Raw genomic sequence first — 17,602 nt, 5'->3', positions numbered from 1 at the left:
CCCATCATCTCCTCCATGCCCTGGCCAGCACCAGCCTCACACCTGGGGCAGTCCTGCGGCCAGCAGCCACTGGGAAGGAGACATCTCCCCTGGGCTGGAGTAAGAGACACAAGCCGTGGGAAGGCAGAGGTGACGTCCTCACTCCAAAGCCAGGAGCAGCACAAAGCAGGGCAGACACCACTTGGTTTAAGATTAAGGAGCGGTTTTGTGCCCAGGAGAGGCAGGAAGATGGGCAGGTGACCTGAGGGGCTGAGAGGTCATCAAGGGGTGCTTGAGTACAGGCCAGCTCTGTAGGGAAACCAGCGACTGGTTTGCTGGGGATTAGGTGGGGAGAGGTTCCCATACCACAGCTTTTCTTCAGACAGGATAATACTGCTGCTGATTTTGGTATAAGCTTTCAAAAAATAGCTTTTAGAGCGAATAGTTGGTGGAAAGAAACTGGCGGGAGCTCAGACACCAGAAGGGCACGTGAGTTGTCAGGGTCAGCTGCACTGGGGGATGAGAAAACCCAAACCTCCACGGCAGCGGTGACCGCGGAAACGGCACAGCACCGGAGCTTGGGTCACCCACCCCGTGACCGGGATTGACCGAGATACCGGGGACACACGCGTGGCTGCTTGGACGTTATTCAGGCTGCGAAGGTGGGGAGACTCCCCTAAACACGTAATGGGTTCTAACAGAAGAACACAGGACACCTGGGAGAGGTCTCGGAGGGACCCCCACCCAACGCAAGATAACCACAACAGGAACACACTGCCAGTGTCCGGAGTCCCGGCTCTCATTTATATGCAAACGCTCGGCCCCACCCACCACAGAACGCCCTATCACGACTCGCTCTGAGGCTGAATGGCAGCTCCACATTCAGATGACGTAGGAGGCGGGGCTCCCCGTGGTGGTCTCCTCTGACTCTCTCCCAATCCGTTCGCGGCTCCCCCTGAGTGACATCTCGCCCTCCAATCAGCGCCCGCCTCCTCGTCCCGGCAGAGCTTCGCCGATGGCGTCATAGCTTTGGTCCCGCCCCGCCCGCCGCACCTCGCGGGGCCACCGGGAGGGCGGTGGCGCTGCGAAGGGGCGGGGCTTCCTTAGAGAACGGGCCAATGGGAGCGCGGCGCGGGAGGAGCGAGGGCTGGCATTGGCCGGGCGGGGCGCGGGGGGCGGGGCGCGGCGGCGGGGGGCGGTGGGGGGCGGCGGGCGCGGGCCGAGCGCGGGGAGCTGAGCCGGCGGGAGGCGGCGGCGCCCGCGGGCCCATGGAGCTGGAGAACATCGTCGCCAACACCGTCCTGCTCAAGGCCCGCGAAGGTGAGCGACGCCGAGTGCTGGAGCTGGCGGGGCGGCAGGCCCGGACTGCTGGCCCCGGCGGTGCCGCCCCGGGGCTCGGCCGGGGCGGTCCCTCCCGGGGCATCGCGGCCTTGGCTGGGAGCGGGGAGGTGGCGGCGCGGGCTGGGCGCAGGCATTCGGCTCCCCCGTCCGGCGCGGGGCTTGCCCGGTGCTGTGCTCGCCCCGGGGGTGCTGAGCTCCCTCCCGGGCGGCCTCGCCGCCTCTCCGGTGCTGATCGCCCCATCTGCCTCCCCTCCCGCTCCAGAGGCTGCTCCAGCTTCTCCGGCACAGGGGAGAGGCAGCTGTGGGTGCCGTAGGAGGGGAAAAAAAAGTTGATTCCAGTCCGGTAAACTGCTGCTTCCCACACACGGGCCGATCCCGAAACTGCGGCGGGGAGCCCCGCCCGTCGGCCGCTTTCACACCGTCCCCGGCCCCCATCTGCGGGGCTCCCGGAGCTCTGCTGCGGGCCCGCAACACTCCCGCCGCTCCAGGGCCACGCTGAGTTCCCGGCCCCCGTGTGGGATGCAGCCTGGGAGCAACAGGGCTGTCCTGAAGATGCAGGCGAGCTGCGTGGAGAAGCCTCAGGAGGGGATGGGAAGTCTCACACAGGAACCTGGTTCCTTTGCACAGAAGATCCGCTTCAGCCGGGCATCGATGGGTTCATTAGATCACGTATGTGGTGGGGAAGTACAGTCCCCCCTGTCCTGTGGTGTGCAGTTGGTCACACCGAGCCATCCTGGAGCCTGAGAGACCCGCTGAAATCCAGTTTGAGGGCTTTGGAGATTAGATTTGTGGGAGCAAAAAGCAGCGAAATTTAATTTGCACGGGCAGAAACATTTCCAAGCTGCTTGAAAACCAGGCTAAGTGTAAGGACTCCTGGCACAGTGACCGTGGTGGACCGTGACGTTCGGGTTCACAATGGCAAGGTTTGGTTCAAAACCAAGCAGGAGGGTTTGTGACCTCCAGGCACGAGGCCCAGCTTCACACGGAGTGACCCGGAGACTGGCTCCGGTTGTGCCCTTGGGGAGTGGAGTTTTGGCACTGATGCAGCACGAGGTGCTGGACGACTGCTGCTCCTGGTGCTTGGCTGCTGCCTCTCCCTCAGCAGCAGCAGGCAGTTTGCAGGCAGAAACAACCCAGTGTCACATTGTGCCGGGTGGTTCTTGGGCTGTTAGGGCTGTAGCTGTCCATGCTGCCTGTCCGTGACTCTCCCATCTGTGGCTGGGTGTCCATGGTGGCCGCTGGGTTGAGCTCAGACAGCTTCTGTGACAGGACTGAGCTACTTGGTGGGCCAGATCCAACAGGCCTGGGTTCTTTGCTCCAGGCTGGCCTTTTTGGAGCTTCCTAGGTTCGTGTGGGAATGCAGAGCTGAGCTGGGATATGCTGAGGGGCTGCTGCAACCACCTTTAGCTGCTGCCACAGCACTACCATGCCCTGTGTTTGGTCTGGCCCATGGAAGGTGAAGGATCCTTGTCCCCCTTGCCCTGACAGAGGGACAACAAACCAGCTCTCATCTATCACCCAACTGTGAAGCTTGCTCCTGGTGAGCTCTGGGTGGAGGCAGCCCATCCCCAGAGCAGGGGTGCTGGGAAGTTGCTGTGCAGGAGCCCAGCTCCCTGCTGGACTGTTGGCCGCGGTGCTGGGAGCTGGGAGGGCGGGGGAGAACCTCTGGTGAAGGGCGCTGGAACCTCCTTTCAAAGCAAACAACTCAAGGAAACGCAACCTCCGGGTGCTCTGGGGTTTTGCTCTGCCTTTCTTCGAGCTCTCTTGGGGTGAGGATGGCCTGTCCTCCCCTGCCCTCGTTTCGCTGCCCCCATCAGCTTCATTGTGGCTGACAAGAAGGTGTCTGCGCCGCTGGTTTCTTCCAGCCCTGCTTACCCTTGAGTCACTTCCTTCCTGAGTTTGTACAGTCCTGCGGCCCAGCTGCTGCTGCGGGGCAGATGCAGTGCAGGGACCCATGGCATGCCAGGGGCTCGGGCCTGGGGCTGGCACTGCATGAGGCTGACCAGGATGGCCCCATCCCACCTGCCTGTCCATGCGGGGCCCCCCGCGGCTCAGGGAGCTGGATGCCAGGGGACTGTGTCTAGGGTTTGGGGCCGAACTGCATCTGCAGTGGAGGAAAGTGTTATGAAAGTGTTTCTCAAGAGCTGATAAATTATGTTCAACCCCTCTGTGATTTCAGAAGGCAGGGCCTTGGGCCCAGCTCTTGGCCCGACCACTTTGGGAGGGTGATTTAATGAATTTCCAAAGAGAGATGGGAAACTGTGTGTGTTGGCACTGGGAAGGCAATCCCTGGAGGTTGGCTGATCCCAGCAATCAGTACTTAGTGCTTGCTGTTATGTAAATTTTTTGGTCTATCTAGAAACTTTCCCACCCTGACCTACAGCACTGGGCATTTACTCCAGCAGCTGAAGCTGGAATAATACCTGGTTCTTGGATCTGGATTTTCTGAGGCTGCCTTATCTCTGGAGAAAGGTGGGAGTGTCCTCACTTCACAGGTGGGAAACTGAAGTGATGAGCCCCAGGCAATGCAGTGAGTTGTCTGAGGAGCCAGGATTAGAGCAGGAATTCCTGTCTTCCAGTTTCATGTCCTCCCCCTGAGAACCCCTCCCTGGAGTAAGCAATCAGTCTGGAATGAGTAGATGGCATGAACCTCTTTACTGCAGCAGAGTTTCACACCAAGCAAGGCATGGCCTGGAGGGGGTGACTAGTTATGCAGAGGTGCTGGGGACAGGCCTGGGAGTCAGAGCTGAGAGCTGCTGTGGCCATGGACACTCCTGCTCCTGGTGGGATTCTCCCATCATGAAAGGTCTTCTAGTTCTCGTTTGGGATTTGTTCAGCAGCCAGAGGTTGGTCTGTCCATTTCCAACCGAGACTCCAACACTTCTGTCCCACCAAGAGATGGTGGTACCACTTTGGTCTTGTTTTCCTTGCCTGGACTTAGAGAGAAGCTCCTTCCTCAGGCGAGGCTAGGCTGCAGTCACACACCTTTGCTTCCTGACTCATGGTGCTGATTTTGTGTGCCCTGCAGGTGGTGGAGGAAACCGGAAAGGCAAGAGCAAGAAATGGCGCCAGATGCTGCAGTTCCCCCACATCAGCCTCTGCGAGGACCTCCGGCAAACCCTGGGTGAGATGCGGGGCCTGGTGGGAGCCGGGGGGCGAGCGTGTGGGTGGGAGTTGTACACTCCAGTCTGAGTGTGAGGGAACATCCCAGCCAGGATTCCTTGGGGTTCAGAGTGTAGGGAAGAAATAATAGGTAGGTTAGTGGCTGATGATGTACTGTGATGAGCTTCACTTGGGGAGCATCAGCTTCTGTGTGCAAACAGACCTGCTCCATGCTGCAGAGTTTTGGAGTGTCACTCTGGGGTGCTTTTGCAAAAATTACAAAGGTCCTGCTAACATTCTCTGTTCTCCCTGGCTGGATTCAGCTCAGCTCCACAGACCTCGGCTTCTAACATTCAAGCAGTAGCTCTTCTCAGGCAAACTGTGTTTTCTTGCTGTGTGGAGTGGATGAGAACTGGACTTGAACAGGGCTTGGCCTGTCATTTTCATTCTGTACTTTGTACTCTTCATGGTTTTAATGTTGTTTGTGCAGCAGGCTTGGTCCTGAGATCATGTGAAATTGTTTTGGGGCACAGAGGGTGCAAGTGCTTTGCTTCCTGGGAAGAGGAGAGCTTGTTTAAGTTTTCAATCCGGATTCAGCTGCCAGCTGGAGAGTGGCACAGTGCTGGCCTTGTTTCAGAACAGGTGTCACTGAAACAAATGGGTTTGGGAGGTTTCTGTAGCTCAGATTCCCAGTTCTGCCCTGCCCAAGTTCTCCAGTTCTGGCAGTCCTTTGGGCCCCATGGAACTGTAGTACATGGTAAAACTCAACCTCACTCATCCACACTGTAACCCTCAAGCTCAGAGCAGCCCAGTGCAGGCTGTCCCCACCTCCCTCTGCCACACGACCTGTGCACTGTCTTAGGGCTGGCTTCACAGCCAGATGTGACTGTATGGAGACTCCAGCCTTGGATTTTCTGCTGCCTTCCTCTCTGGATCAGAACAGGGCTCTGGCTTGGGCTCTCCTTGCAGCTCCCATCTTGACCATCCAAACCCTTTCTGCCTCTTTGACTTGCAATGCCCTCAGCAGAGCTTTCCTTCAGTTTCTGTCCATCCTGTGCCTGCAGCCACTGTTCCTGTGGCTGTCATGATGTTTTCCAGCACTGAACTTCACCTGTTTGCTTCAGTGAGTACTGGTGGTCTTTGTGTCTGCTGTCCTGCTATCCAGGACACTGACCTTGTGAAGATTTGGGAAGCAAGTCCCTCTCAACCACTGGCTGTCACCACTCATATCTCACTTCCCCTTGGAGAGGCATGTGAGGAGTGCTCTTACCCAGGTGGCAGCAGCTTCGCTTGGTTTTCCCGTGGGAGAGGTGGCCCTGTTCCTCGTGCTTGGGCACTCTTTGGCTGGGGTGTTTTTCTTTTCACCTCACAGCCTGATGGAAAGGCGTTTCTTTCCTATTCCAGAGTCTTGGCAGGACTGTGGGCACGGTGGGCTGGTTGCCCACTGCAGAATTAAGCTTTTTGTGCCCTGACCACAGGGAGTAGCCTCGTGTCAGCCTGGGCAGCGACCAGGGCAGCCAAAAGCTTTTGAGCTCGCCGACAGCAAATTCTGGTTCTCCCCAGCTGGAGGGAACTCCTTCCCCTGCAGACACAAGGAAACCGGCTGGTGCGGCGGAGCTGGTGGGGCCACCTCCTCCCCCACCACAGCCCGCCCGGCCCTGCACTCTCCTGCACCCTCAGGAAGCTGCAGCTTCCTCGGGAGAAACTGCTGCACAGGGAGGGGAAGGCTGGGAGTACCCAGCGCTGGGATCCCCTGGGTGGCTGCACAGCTGCACTGCAGGCAGCCCACAGCCCTCGGTGGCAGTGGCTGTCACAAAAATGTGTTCTGGCCTGCCATCAGACAACGTCTTGTGAGTGGAAGGGGAGGAAAAAAGCAGAGAACTGGAAGTGCTCTGGATAGTCAAAGGGGTTTGTGCCTGGGCTGCCAGAGTTCAGAGAGGGGTAGGAGGAGTCTGCAAGAGTTGATGTACAAGTGACTGGCTGTCCCATGGAGTGGGGAATTCTGACTGCTGTGTGCACATCAGCAAGGCATCTGTGGGAATGGTGCCTCCCATTTTGATGCTGCTGCTTCCAGCAGGGCCTTTGGGAATACAAGTGGTTTGAAGGAGTCATCAGAACAACTCTTGGCCTGGAAGATCTGCCTTGAGATAAGCTTGGTGTGTTCCCCATGTTCCAAGGAAAGCTGTGTGTCTGGAGTAGTTGGTTGATCTCTGTGGAGAGAGGAGAGAGCCTTTAGGCAAGCAGCTAAAGTTCCTTTGCTAGGAACAAGAGGTTCAGGTTGAACAGAACAGCAGGTCAACCCTCTTTCAGGGAAGAGGGGAATGTAAAACCTCAGCAATGTCCCTTGTCCCACTGGGTGCGCTTCACTCCCCTGAGAGTCTCAGCCTGGTGGGATCTGTCAGCAGCCCAGCTGAGGAGTCACAGCACCCCCACTGCTGCCTGGCCAGGCTGGTGGGCTGGGACTGCTCCTTCGGGATTCAGCAGTGTGACCTTCTCCTCGTTTGCAGAGCGGGACTACCACAGCCTGTGCGAGAAGCAGCCCATTGGGCAAATGCTCTTCCGGCAGTTCTGCGAGACACGCCCCGAGCTCTCACGCTGCGTCAAGTTCCTGGATGCTGTGGTAAGAGCGAAGCCCATCAGGCTTCACTGGGGGAGACAGGCATGTTCCTGACACCCTGGGCACAAACTGGTTGGCTGGGTGCTCCAGCAGGCACTTCTGGGCACAGAGGGTTTTCCTGTAGGAAAAACCCGTGAGTCAGAGCCCTGATAGGGCTGGGTCTTTGCTTAGGGAGATGTTTGCTGGAGATCTGGTTTTCAAGGAAAGCACTGGGAACTTTGGGCAGAGGGTGTTGCTGCTCCACAGCTGTTGCCCAGTAGCAAGGCTGGGTTTCTGGCTGGACCTGCCCCTCACACTGTTTGCTCTCTCCAGGCAGGGTACGAAGTGGCTCCAGATGAGAAGAGGAAGGAATGTGGGCAGCACCTGATTGAAAAGTACTTGAAGCCAAACGTGAGTAAGAGCAAACGTGTATTTGCTGCCTGCAAGGGTAGAACAGTTGGAAAGCCAACAGCTGACCTTGCCCATGTCCTGCCACAGCCAACCTCCTGAGCCACCACACCACCTCCCAAACTGCCACAATGTTTTGCCCACTGACCCTAAAGCAGAACCCTTGGGCTCTGCTGCCAATGTCTGACTCCATCCCTTTGTCCCCAGAGTGAGGACCATGTGCCTGAAGTTCCTTCACAACTGGTGGATGCCTGTTGTGAGAGGCTGGAGCAGGAACCTTCCAAGGAGCTTTTCAAGGAATGCACTAAGTAAGTTGGAAGGCTGGGCTGTGTCTGCAGGTCACACATGGCACGGGGATGATGCTGCAGCTGACTCACCTTGTCCCCTGTGGTTCCTTCCTCTGGGAGAGGGAGAGCTGGTGCTGAGGCTGGGGCCTGGGGAGTTTTGGGCCAGCACTTTGCAGCTCAGCTCCAGGAAAGGATATGGGAGCAGAGCCATGGGAGCCACGAGCTGCTGCAAGAACCTCTGCCAGTCCTCCCAGTCAGAGTTGTCATTTGGGAAGACCCTGTGCCAATGCTATTGCCAGTGTTGTGCCTGGATCTTGTAGGCTTCTGCTGAGCCGAGCCAATAGCTGTAGTCTGTGCCAGCTGTCCTGCCCCACTGGCCACAGAAGTGGCTGTTGTGGTTGGGTTACTCTGGCTGTTGCTGCAGGGGTCTAAGGTCGCCTCTGTTCCCATCAGAAGCAGTGGCCGAGGTCCTGGCTCCGGGTGTGAGGCGGAAGCTCTTGGGCAAACCAGGCTCGCAGCCTCACTCCTCCCTGCACAGTAGCTGGAGCGTGTTGCCTAACTGAGTGCAGGGCTGTGGCAACACATTTGCTGCAGTCTTCTGGGGAGGCTTAGCTCCGTGTGTGGTAACCAGTGTCGTGTCTGAATGCAGAGCCTCCGGGCTGGGCCCTGCCTGCTCTTGGCAAGCTCTGAAAGGGGAGAGCCCATCCGCTTCTCCTTGATGCGTGTTTCCAGTCTAGACACTGTGTCTAAGGCTCCTCACTCCGCTGGGCAGCCCTGGCACAGCTCTCCAAGGCAGTTAGCTCTCTCGAGCAGGATCCCCTGTGGCCTTTTGTGCAGGATATTCATCTGATGGTGAACAGCTCAGCGCCTGGTGCTGAATGTCGCTAGCAGCTGATTACAGCCTGTGTGCACGTTTGCCCTGTGAGCAGAGGGGCAATTGCAGAGTCCCATTGTCCCCCTTTGTCCTGCAGCCCTGGCTGGTGCCAAGAGGACACAATTAACAGTGCCAGCCGGGTCCCAGGGCGCTGCATTTGTCACAGTGGTACCTCCAACGCACCTTCCTTTTGCATCAGGCTTAGCATGGAGCGAGGCTTTCTGGGCCAGGGCTATGTGGGTGATTCAGCACCAGGCTAGGTGAGGGATGGCAAAGTAAACAGTCTTTTGGGGCTGCTCACCGCCTCTTTCCTGGGGCTGCTGGCATTTTCCAGGGCTGTGATCAGCTCTCAGGAGCCATGCTGGCTCTGCTCTCTCCTAGGCTTATCCACGACTACCTGAGCGTGGCTCCCTTTGCCGACTACCTCGACAGCTTGTACTTCAACCGCTTCCTGCAGTGGAAATGGCTGGAACGGTAACGCTCCCCTCACCTCTGGAAAACCAGCACCGTCCTCACACAGCCTGCCTGAGGGGTCCTTGGGGCTCCTTCCTATGCTGGGCCCTGGCAGGAGCCAAGAGCCTGGCCTTTGCTGTCCCTCAGGGCCCTTTTCTGGCACCAGAGCAGCCTCAGCCTTGCTTGCCTCGTAGGGAAGCAAGGCCCAGTTGAGCAGGGGTTTGGGGTGAGCCACAGTCTGTCGTCAGGCCAGGGCATGGAGGTGGTTTGGGCTTCAGGCCCTGCTCTCCCATTGCTCACATCCGACTCTGGTTTCCTTTCCCTCGCAGGCAGCCAGTGACCAAAAACACTTTCCGCCAGTACCGTGTGCTGGGTAAGGGCGGTTTTGGGGAGGTGAGTAACCACCATTTCCTCTGCATTCAGGGTACCAGGCAGCCACTGTTGCCTGCTGCCAGAGGCAGACCAGGTTGACCATCAGGGTGCCATAAACTGCTCCAGCACCTGGAGACAGGTGCTGCTGGCTGGGTGGGCTGTGGAGGCTGTGCTGGGCTGTGTCTGGGCCTTGTGTGATTTGTCCGCTCTCCCTGAGAGGCAGGAGCTCACCTCTCCAGGTGCTGGAGATCTGGGAAGGGCTGTGCAGGGTTGGTAGTACAAGTCCTGTGGTGCCTACTGCTAACTGGGCAGTCAGGTCTGTTACCTGTGTCTCGACAGGGCAAACTGCACTCCTGAAAACTTCCTGCCAGGCTTCCTTCTGTTTATGGAATGGCCTTCTGTCTTCCCAGGCACCAGCCATGGTGCTGCTAAAGATGTTAGAAGCGTTACAGCTGGCTCCTGCTTCTCTGTAACATCTGGAGCTGTCACTGTTACCTGTATCTGTGCTTTGACAACGGGCTTCTTTGCCTTCCTGTGCCTCTTCCTGAGAGCAGAACCTAGCCCCCCACTCTGGAAATGGCAGTGGGAGGGTGCTGAGCCTTGTCCTCCCTCCAGGTGTGTGCCTGCCAAGTGCGTGCCACAGGGAAGATGTATGCCTGCAAGAAACTGGAGAAGAAACGGATCAAAAAGAGGAAGGGAGAAGCCATGGCCCTGAATGAAAAACAGATCCTGGAAAAAGTGAACAGTAGGTTTGTAGTAAGTACATAGGAATTGCTCTCACTTTGCTGCAATGCTGGATTCTTCCTCCAACCAGCCAGCCTGGCACCTCTGTGCTCCTCACCTGGTGTGGAGAGGCAGGAGCAGGCTCTGCCCATGGTGCAGGGTCCTGATAGCTGCACATCTCTCACAAGGCTGGGTCTTGGCAGGACCTTTACTGCCTCCAACAACATGTTGTAAATGCCCCCAGAGTCAGCCCCAAACAGCCATTGGTGTTACAGGCACCTTTGTGACTTTTGGGGCACAGGTAAACAGTGAGAAGTGTCTCTCCAGACAGTGGGATGGGGAGAAGCCCAGCCCTGAGCTGTGTGATTAGGAGCTCTGCCTTGGTGCACTGAGGTGTGGAAAGCCTGAACCTCCTTTTGCAGAGGGTTCATCAGATGCTGCCCCAATGTTGTTGAGTGCTGCCTGCCCCTGGGGGGAAACAGCTTTGGCTCAGGGAAAGTGTCCTCCCTGTCCAAGGAAAGCTGGGGGTGTGCTGGGACTGCTGGGTACTGCCATGTCCTCCCTGGATTTGCACAGTTCCTCCTCTGCTGGCAAAGGCCCAGCCCCGAGCCTGTGAGTGGCTGCTTGGGTGGCAAAGTGTCCATGGGAGTGTGGGCACCTCCCTCTTCCAGCTGTGTCTTCTAACAGCCTTTCTGCCCTGAATTGCAGGTGAGCTTAGCCTATGCATATGAAACTAAAGATGCTCTCTGCCTAGTGCTGACCCTCATGAATGGAGGGGACCTCAAGTTCCATATCTACCACATGGGAGAGGCTGGTTTTGAGGAGCCCCGGGCAGCTTTCTATGCTGCTGAGATCTGCTGTGGCCTCGAGGACTTGCACCAGGAGAGGATAGTGTACAGGTGCGTGCTGCCTGGTCCCTGCTGGGAGAGCTTGTAGGGCCTGCAGCATCAAGAAGGTTCCTGCTGCTCTTACCAGCCCAGCTGAGTCTGTCTGCTCAAGAAAATAAGCTCAGGGTTGAAAGCAGCATAGAGCTGAGTGAGAGGAATCGGGAACAGAAAGCTGATCTTGAGAAAGGGAGACCTTAGTTTGGCTTCCTTGTGCTGGTAAATGATCGCCAAGAACAGGATGTGATCATGCTGTGAATGTCTCAGGGCAGGCACTGAACTCCCTGGGCAGTATTGACGCTAGAACAAAGGAGGGTAGGCTGCCCCAACGTGCTCAAGAGCTGGGGAAGAGGGAAAACAAGTCGATTGACTGTACTCACAGGGGCATGAGGCAGTGTTAGGATAGCATGGCTAACACTGGCCAGGAAGTCCCTTTTGGTCCTGCCTTGCCCTGGGGCAGGATGAGCAGAGAAGCCGCTGCTCCTTCTCACTTGTGTGGCCTGCCCCGTAGTGAGTTCTGCATCTGCAAAGAGGGAACCGTCCTCAGGCTCACTGCAGAGGGTTGAAGGTTGTTTTGTTCCATCTCTCTGCCCAGGAGGAGAGAGCTTGCAGGGTCAGCTCTGGGGCAGAGGGTGAGGGGAAGGTTATCTGCATGCCCGAGGCAGGGGCATTGTGTCCTAAAGTTGCTTATCTGTGACTTGTTGAGATGTAGCTGTTGCTTGTGTCCTTTGCCTTGACAACAGGCTTCTTGCTAATCAAGTCCCTTCCCTCCTAGGGACCTGAAGCCAGAGAACATACTGCTGGATGACCATGGTGAGTGCAGGGTCAAGAGGAGCCATGAGCCTGAGTTTTTTCTTACTCTGCTTGAACCAGGCTTACCCTGTGTTTTTGGCAGCTTCAAACACTGACTTTCTCCTGTTAACTTGTCCCCTCCTCTGTGCAGGTCACATCCGTATCTCAGACCTGGGACTAGCTGTGCATGTGCCAGAGGGCCAAACAATCAAGGGCCGAGTGGGGACAGTTGGTTACATGGGTAAGTGACCCTGGTTTAAGCAAAAAGTGGTTCCAAAGGTGTGAACTGTTCTCCCTGCCCTCACGCATCCCTCCCCCCTGCTCCTGGCAGCTCCGGAGGTGGTGAAGAACGAGCGTTACACGTTCAGCCCGGACTGGTGGGCTCTGGGCTGCCTGGTGTACGAGATGATCGAGGGCCAGTCGCCCTTCCAGCAGCGCAAGAAGAAGATCAAGCGGGAGGAGGTGGAGCGCTTGGTGAAGGAAGTGCAGGAGGAGTACTCGGAGAAGTTCTCGCCCTGCGCCCGCTCCCTGTGCACCATGGTACGGCTGTGCAGCCCTGTCCCTTCGTTCCCACCGCTGCTGTGCATGCAGCACATCGGGGCTGCTCCCTGCAGAGGTGACAGCCAGCTTCCCTTGTCTCTGATAAGGCAGCACAGGAGGGTTCTGAGTGCCTTCGTTCCTTGCCCAGCTGCCTTAGCAGGCCTGTGCTCTCTGCAGAACACACTGCAGGAGCCCAGGGCTGCTCCTGCACAGAGCACCCTTCACCCAGGACACTGATTTCCTTTGTGTCACAGCTCCTGTGCAAAGACCCTTTGGAGCGCCTGGGGTGCCGAGGAGCGGGGGCCAAGGAAGTGAAGGAACACCCTCTCTTCAAACACCTCAACTTCAGGAGGCTGGAAGCAGGCATGCTGGACCCTCCCTTCAAGCCAGATGTAAGTGCCCACCTGTTCCTGACCTTTTCAGTCACTGGTGCTGTCAAGGGAAGAGGGAGCCCTGACATGGGGAGATGGGGCCCATCCCCTTCCCTGGGCCTGGGAGAACAGGGGTCCAGCCAGGTGGCCTTGGCTTGGCCATGAGCAACAGTTGGAGGTGGTGACATCAAGGTGGAGCCTGGCATTAGAGCAATCTTTGTGCTGCACAGCCCCAGGCCATCTACTGCAAGGATGTTCTGGATATTGAGCAGTTCTCCACGGTGAAAGGAGTGGAGCTGGAGCCCACAGACAACGACTTTTACCAGAAGTTTGCTACAGGGAGTGTGCCCATTCCTTGGCAGAACGAGGTAGGTCTTTGCTCCTGCTTGTGCCCACCATGGCTGAGGGCAGTGTCCCCATGCTGTCCCCACTGCTCTCATGCTCTGCTGGGCCCTTGGTGATGGGCTCCATGTGGCAGTTGCTTTAGCCTTCTTTTCCCTCTTCCAGATGATCGAGACAGAGTGTTTTAAGGAGCTGAATGTCTTTAGCACAGATGGCACAGTGCCCCCAGACCTGGACTGGAAAGGGCAGCCTTCTCCACAGCCCAAAAAAGGGTTACTCCAGCGCTTGTTCAGCAGACAGGTAAGGGTTTGCCCAGCATTTCCTCCCCAGGCAGTCTCCCAGCAACAGTGATCCTGCTCCTGCCTGTGCCAGGCAGGTCTGGCAGGGAGGTGGGCACGAGAGGGCAGCGAGCAGTCTCTCCTAGTGTTGGGTGGCCAGACCCTAGGGCTCTCAGGGACACCCATGCAAGGCTGCAGGGAGCCAGCCCTTGCCTGGCTGGCACTCCCCGTGCTGGGGGAGTCAAGGGGGCTGGGAAGGAGTGTCCTGGCTAAACATGCTGGAATAACCCAGGCAGAGGGATGCTGAAGACTCCAAAATATTTAATCATCTCCCTTCTGACATGAATAATACCATCCCTGAACGAGTCCTTGCTCTTGGAATGGGCTGTCTGGGCTCCCCAGAGCACTTCTGCCAGATCTTGAGCCAGGCAGAGAGCAGCTCTTTCGAGGGATGAGGAGAACAGCAACATCTTGCAGCTGCTGTGGGCTTGCTTGTCTGCCTGTTTCCTCTGCCCAGGACAGTCTTTGCCTTCTTTCCAGGCCTGGCAAAGCCTGGGCTGCTGCCTCTCAGCAGCTGTGTGCAGCTGTAGGACTCCAGCATGGTTGGCTCTGGACCCACTCAGCCACCTGGTGCTGACTCCTGCTCCTTGGCAAGCTCTGAGTTGTGCTTTGCAGTTCAGTGGGCTGCCCTAGCCAGAGCCAGCTCTGGGGATACCCAGCCCTTCCCGAGGCAGGCAGGACCTGCCAGAGGATGGGCAGCTGTTTGTAGAAGGGGTTGAGCTGTGATTTCCCACGTGTTTTCTCTTTCCAGAGGTGAGCAGTCACTCCTGGCTGCTCTGCTCAGGGAAATACCCGGTGGCCCACGGACATGGCAAGATCTGGGAAAGAGGAGTGTTATCCTTCAGTGCCTATTCCCTTCCCCTGGCAGAGCACAACCTGCTTGTTGTTCTAACTGCCCCCTGAGCCACTAATCCAGCATCCCTGCTCTTGCTGCCTTTGTGGGGGAGGCCTTGCCCTCAGCTTGAGCCAAAGTTGCCCCTGCACTGCCGCTACTGGGAGTTCTGCTCCCAGGGGGCTGTGGGAAGTTTCCTTCACTCCTCTCCGGATGTCCGGGACACACAGAAGGGTTGAGAAACTATGAAGGGTTTGGCATTGCCCCGTGGTCAGACTCCCATTTCAGCAAAAAGGTCTTCAGCTGCTTTCATGGCCAGCTGAGCCCTCAGTGGGGCCAAGCGTCTGTGCTGGCACTGAGCTGGTGTCCCTGCGTGGCTGCAGTCCCTGGAGCCCAGCTTCCTCACAGCTTCTGAGCTAGCCAGCTGCGTGCTCACCAGTCTGTCTGCCAGGGGCTGAACCTCCAGATGCAGCTGGACTGTTCTCTGCAGTCTGGGGGTCCCCTCCAGCCCCTTGCCTCCATGTCGCTCTCCTGCACACAGTCTGGGAGGGGGCCCTGGCCCATCCCTGCCAGAGGGCAGCTGTAGGCTGGGTTGTGTTGACCGTGCTCACCCTCTGCTTGCTGTGCTCCTCTCTCCCTCCCTCCTCCCTCTCCTTGCCCTTCTGACTTCAGGACTGTTGTGGAAACTGCAGCGACAGCGAGGAAGAGCCCACCCGGCTGTAGAGCACAGCTTGTTCTCCAGCCCCTGGGATCCCCTTGCCTCTCCCGAGTGAGTGCCCAGCCTGAAGGACACGGTCGCAGTGGCCCCACAAGGTGGATTTGTTTACAGTTTTATACGTCTGTATTTGAAGACTCTGAGGACGATTCCAAGGCTAGCAGCAGCACACAGCTCAGGTTGCCTCTGACCATGGGCAAGCCCTGAGACAAACCCGGACGCTTCCAAATCTGCCACTTGGGATGGTGCTGCTGCCACCGGCTGCCGCTCCCGGCCCAGGCCCAGGGTGGGAGGGAGGGATTGTGCCGGCGTGGGCCGAGGCCAGGCTGGAGCAGCTCTGCTGACACATTCCACGGTGCCAAAGCAGCACCGCAGGTTTGATGTATATTTATATATGTCGGTCTGTACATATCACATGTCGGTTTTTAATCTATGGGTGGGGGCCTGCACTGCCCCCACCCTGTCACAGGCACAAATGTCCTCCTCTGGGAGGAGCGACGGTCCCAGCTTTGTTCCAGGGAGTCCTGGACAGAGGCCTTCTGTGCCTTGAGGTGTCGAAATCATCTTTCCTGGACCTTTCTGGCCGTGCTGAGGTGTCCTGGCTCCAGCGGAGTCCATTGCTCAGCCCCAAGGCACAGGAAAGCACTGTGCCAAAGCGTCTCCCGTTGCGTCCTGGCAGCAGAGCATCACTGCCTTGTCCTCGTGTCCCTGTCTGCTGGAGCCTGCTGCCTCCTGCCTCGTCTCACACGTGCTGCCAGCCCCAGCGAGCTGGTCCCGAGCCCCTCTCCAGACCACTGGCACGGCGGGACACAGCCACTCCCGGGCACCTGGTGCTGCTGTGGCCAAAGGGTTGGTCTGATCCCCAGCATGCTGCAGGATGGTGACAGTGCAGTTCCACCAGCTCAGGACCTGTGCATTCCAGAGACATGGCCATCCCCAGGCCCAGCTCAGTGGTGGAGGAGCAGTACATAAAGGACCCTGCTCTCAGGGAGCAAAACTCTGATAAAGGGAATGTCCCTTCCCGGGGTCATGTGAAGCTGTGACCCAAGAGTGAGTGGGCTGGGACCAGCTTAGTGTGTGTCCCCAGGGGTTCTGGGGCGCCGGCACAGCTCCTGCACCCAGGGGCAGGTGCCCTCTGTGGGGATCAGCCAGCCTCTCCATTCAGCTTGTCCTGTCCCCTCTTGTGTACACTTGTCCCAGCTGTGTCCTAAGCAATAACTTGTCCCTTCTCTGTGTGTTTGTGCACACGTGCGTGCGTGTGCTGCCGCCTCTGCTCATTCTGAGCCAGGCCCCCCAGGGGGGCTGAGCACCTACTTGGACCTGTGGTATCATTTGCTTGCCTTGCACTAAAGTTGGAGAGTATTTAAATTTTTAACCTTTTGTTAAGTGTAAAGATTTGCTGTGCCGTGTATTGCTCTCGTGTCTTGGGGGGCCTGCTCCAAGCCATCCAGGGTTGGTGGCTGTTACAAGGGGAGAGGGGACCTCATTTCTGGGCTGCCATGGGCTCTGCTGGTGCTCCTGTCCTGCAGGGAAGGACTGGGCTTGCTCCCCAGAGCAAAAAGGCTGATGCTGGCTGAGCCCTGAGTGTCACAGATGACCCTCAGTGTATTCTGCTGCATGTTTTGGGTCAGTGTCGGGGCACGACAGGTATGAGGCCTTGTGATGTTGGGAGGCTTGTGCCTGCTGTGGTCCCCTCTGGGGCATGTCCATCCACATCACAACCCCTTTTGGGCTGTCCCAGGTGTGCTGTGGGGCCAGGACAGAGTCCTGCTGCCCTCTGGTCACAGTGCATTAGTGCTTCAGGGGGGCTACCATGAATGGGAACCTTGTGGCAGCAAAGTGCTGCTCCTTAGCCCAAGGAACAGCCCCTCCAAGGGGAGACCCTGCAGGGTGACACGGGGTAAGGGTCACGATGGTCACCAAGGGTGAAGCAGTCAAAGGGGGGCAGGCTGGTTGGGGACACAGGGTGGGTTTGGGGTCCAGGGCTGGTGGCAGCAGCGACAGCCTCGTGCGCAGCGCGGGGGGGCCACACGCAGCTGCACTGGGATGAGAATAGCAAGTGCAGCCGGGTAGCTAGGGAACAGTTGCTATGGGAGCGGGCCGAGGAGGAGTTCTCACACTCAGAGGGGGCATCTTGGGGTAAAATCCAGGAATTTTCTGCAGCCGTGGAAGGAAGGCAGGCGGGGGGATGGGGATTGCTGTTCCAAACGTACCAGGCAGGAGGCTTGTGCTGCCCTCCTGGCACTGCCTGGGTCATGGCACCCTGGCACCAAGGTCCTGGGGTCACCAGCACGTTCGTGCGTCTGTCACATGTTCAGGGTGGCTCTGGGATAGAGCTGGGGTGTGAACAGAGCCATGGCCAGCCCTGAGCAGGGCAAGGAAGTGGCTCTGCCTGTTCTCACCTGCCCAGTGGTGCCCCAGCATTTGGGGGGTGTCTCATCCCCATCCCTTTCCTTGCTGGGGGGTAGCAGCATGCAGATGAGGGGATGCTGGTGTATGTCCAGAGCTGGGGGATCTGAACCCTACGGACACAGGCGAGCTGTGGGGGTCCTGAGCAGTGCCCCGTGCTGTGGGGCTGTGGCGGCAGCTCCGCACACCATTTTCAGGGGTGAGGGATGCTCTCAGCTGTTGCCTGGGCAACGGCTCCTCCTCC

At 57.9% G+C, this 17,602-nt stretch overlaps 1 protein-coding gene across 2 annotated transcripts; it reads left to right on the top strand.

The window, feature by feature from the left end:
* Positions 1-1,207: 1,207 nt before the first annotated feature.
* On the top strand, positions 1,208-16,324 carry GRK6 (G protein-coupled receptor kinase 6). 2 transcript variants are annotated; one of them, XM_066197481.1, is made up of 16 exons: positions 1,208-1,299; positions 4,349-4,444; positions 6,930-7,042; positions 7,352-7,429; positions 7,634-7,734; positions 8,969-9,061; positions 9,370-9,433; positions 10,028-10,168; positions 10,844-11,034; positions 11,795-11,832; positions 11,963-12,052; positions 12,143-12,351; positions 12,606-12,743; positions 12,953-13,090; positions 13,230-13,364; positions 14,907-16,324. In XM_066197481.1, exons 1-16 carry the CDS (start codon positions 1,248-1,250, stop codon positions 14,955-14,957), a joined length of 1,728 nt encoding a protein of 575 aa, XP_066053578.1. In that variant the 5' UTR covers positions 1,208-1,247; the 3' UTR covers positions 14,958-16,324. The 2 variants fall into 2 exon arrangements, with proteins under 2 accessions (XP_066053578.1, XP_066053579.1); XM_066197482.1 differs by having other exon boundaries at positions 14,154-16,324.
* Positions 16,325-17,602: the final 1,278 nt, after the last annotated feature.

This window comes from Chamaea fasciata, unplaced genomic scaffold (assembly GCF_029207755.1).
Source record: "Chamaea fasciata isolate MVZ Bird 193981 ecotype frontalis unplaced genomic scaffold, bChaFas1.0.hap1 SCAF_15, whole genome shotgun sequence".
In the NCBI taxonomy this organism is placed as follows: domain Eukaryota; kingdom Metazoa; phylum Chordata; class Aves; order Passeriformes; family Sylviidae; genus Chamaea; species Chamaea fasciata.
Note: the sequence above shows the minus strand (reverse complement) of the source record. Positions and strands in the feature narration are given on the sequence as shown.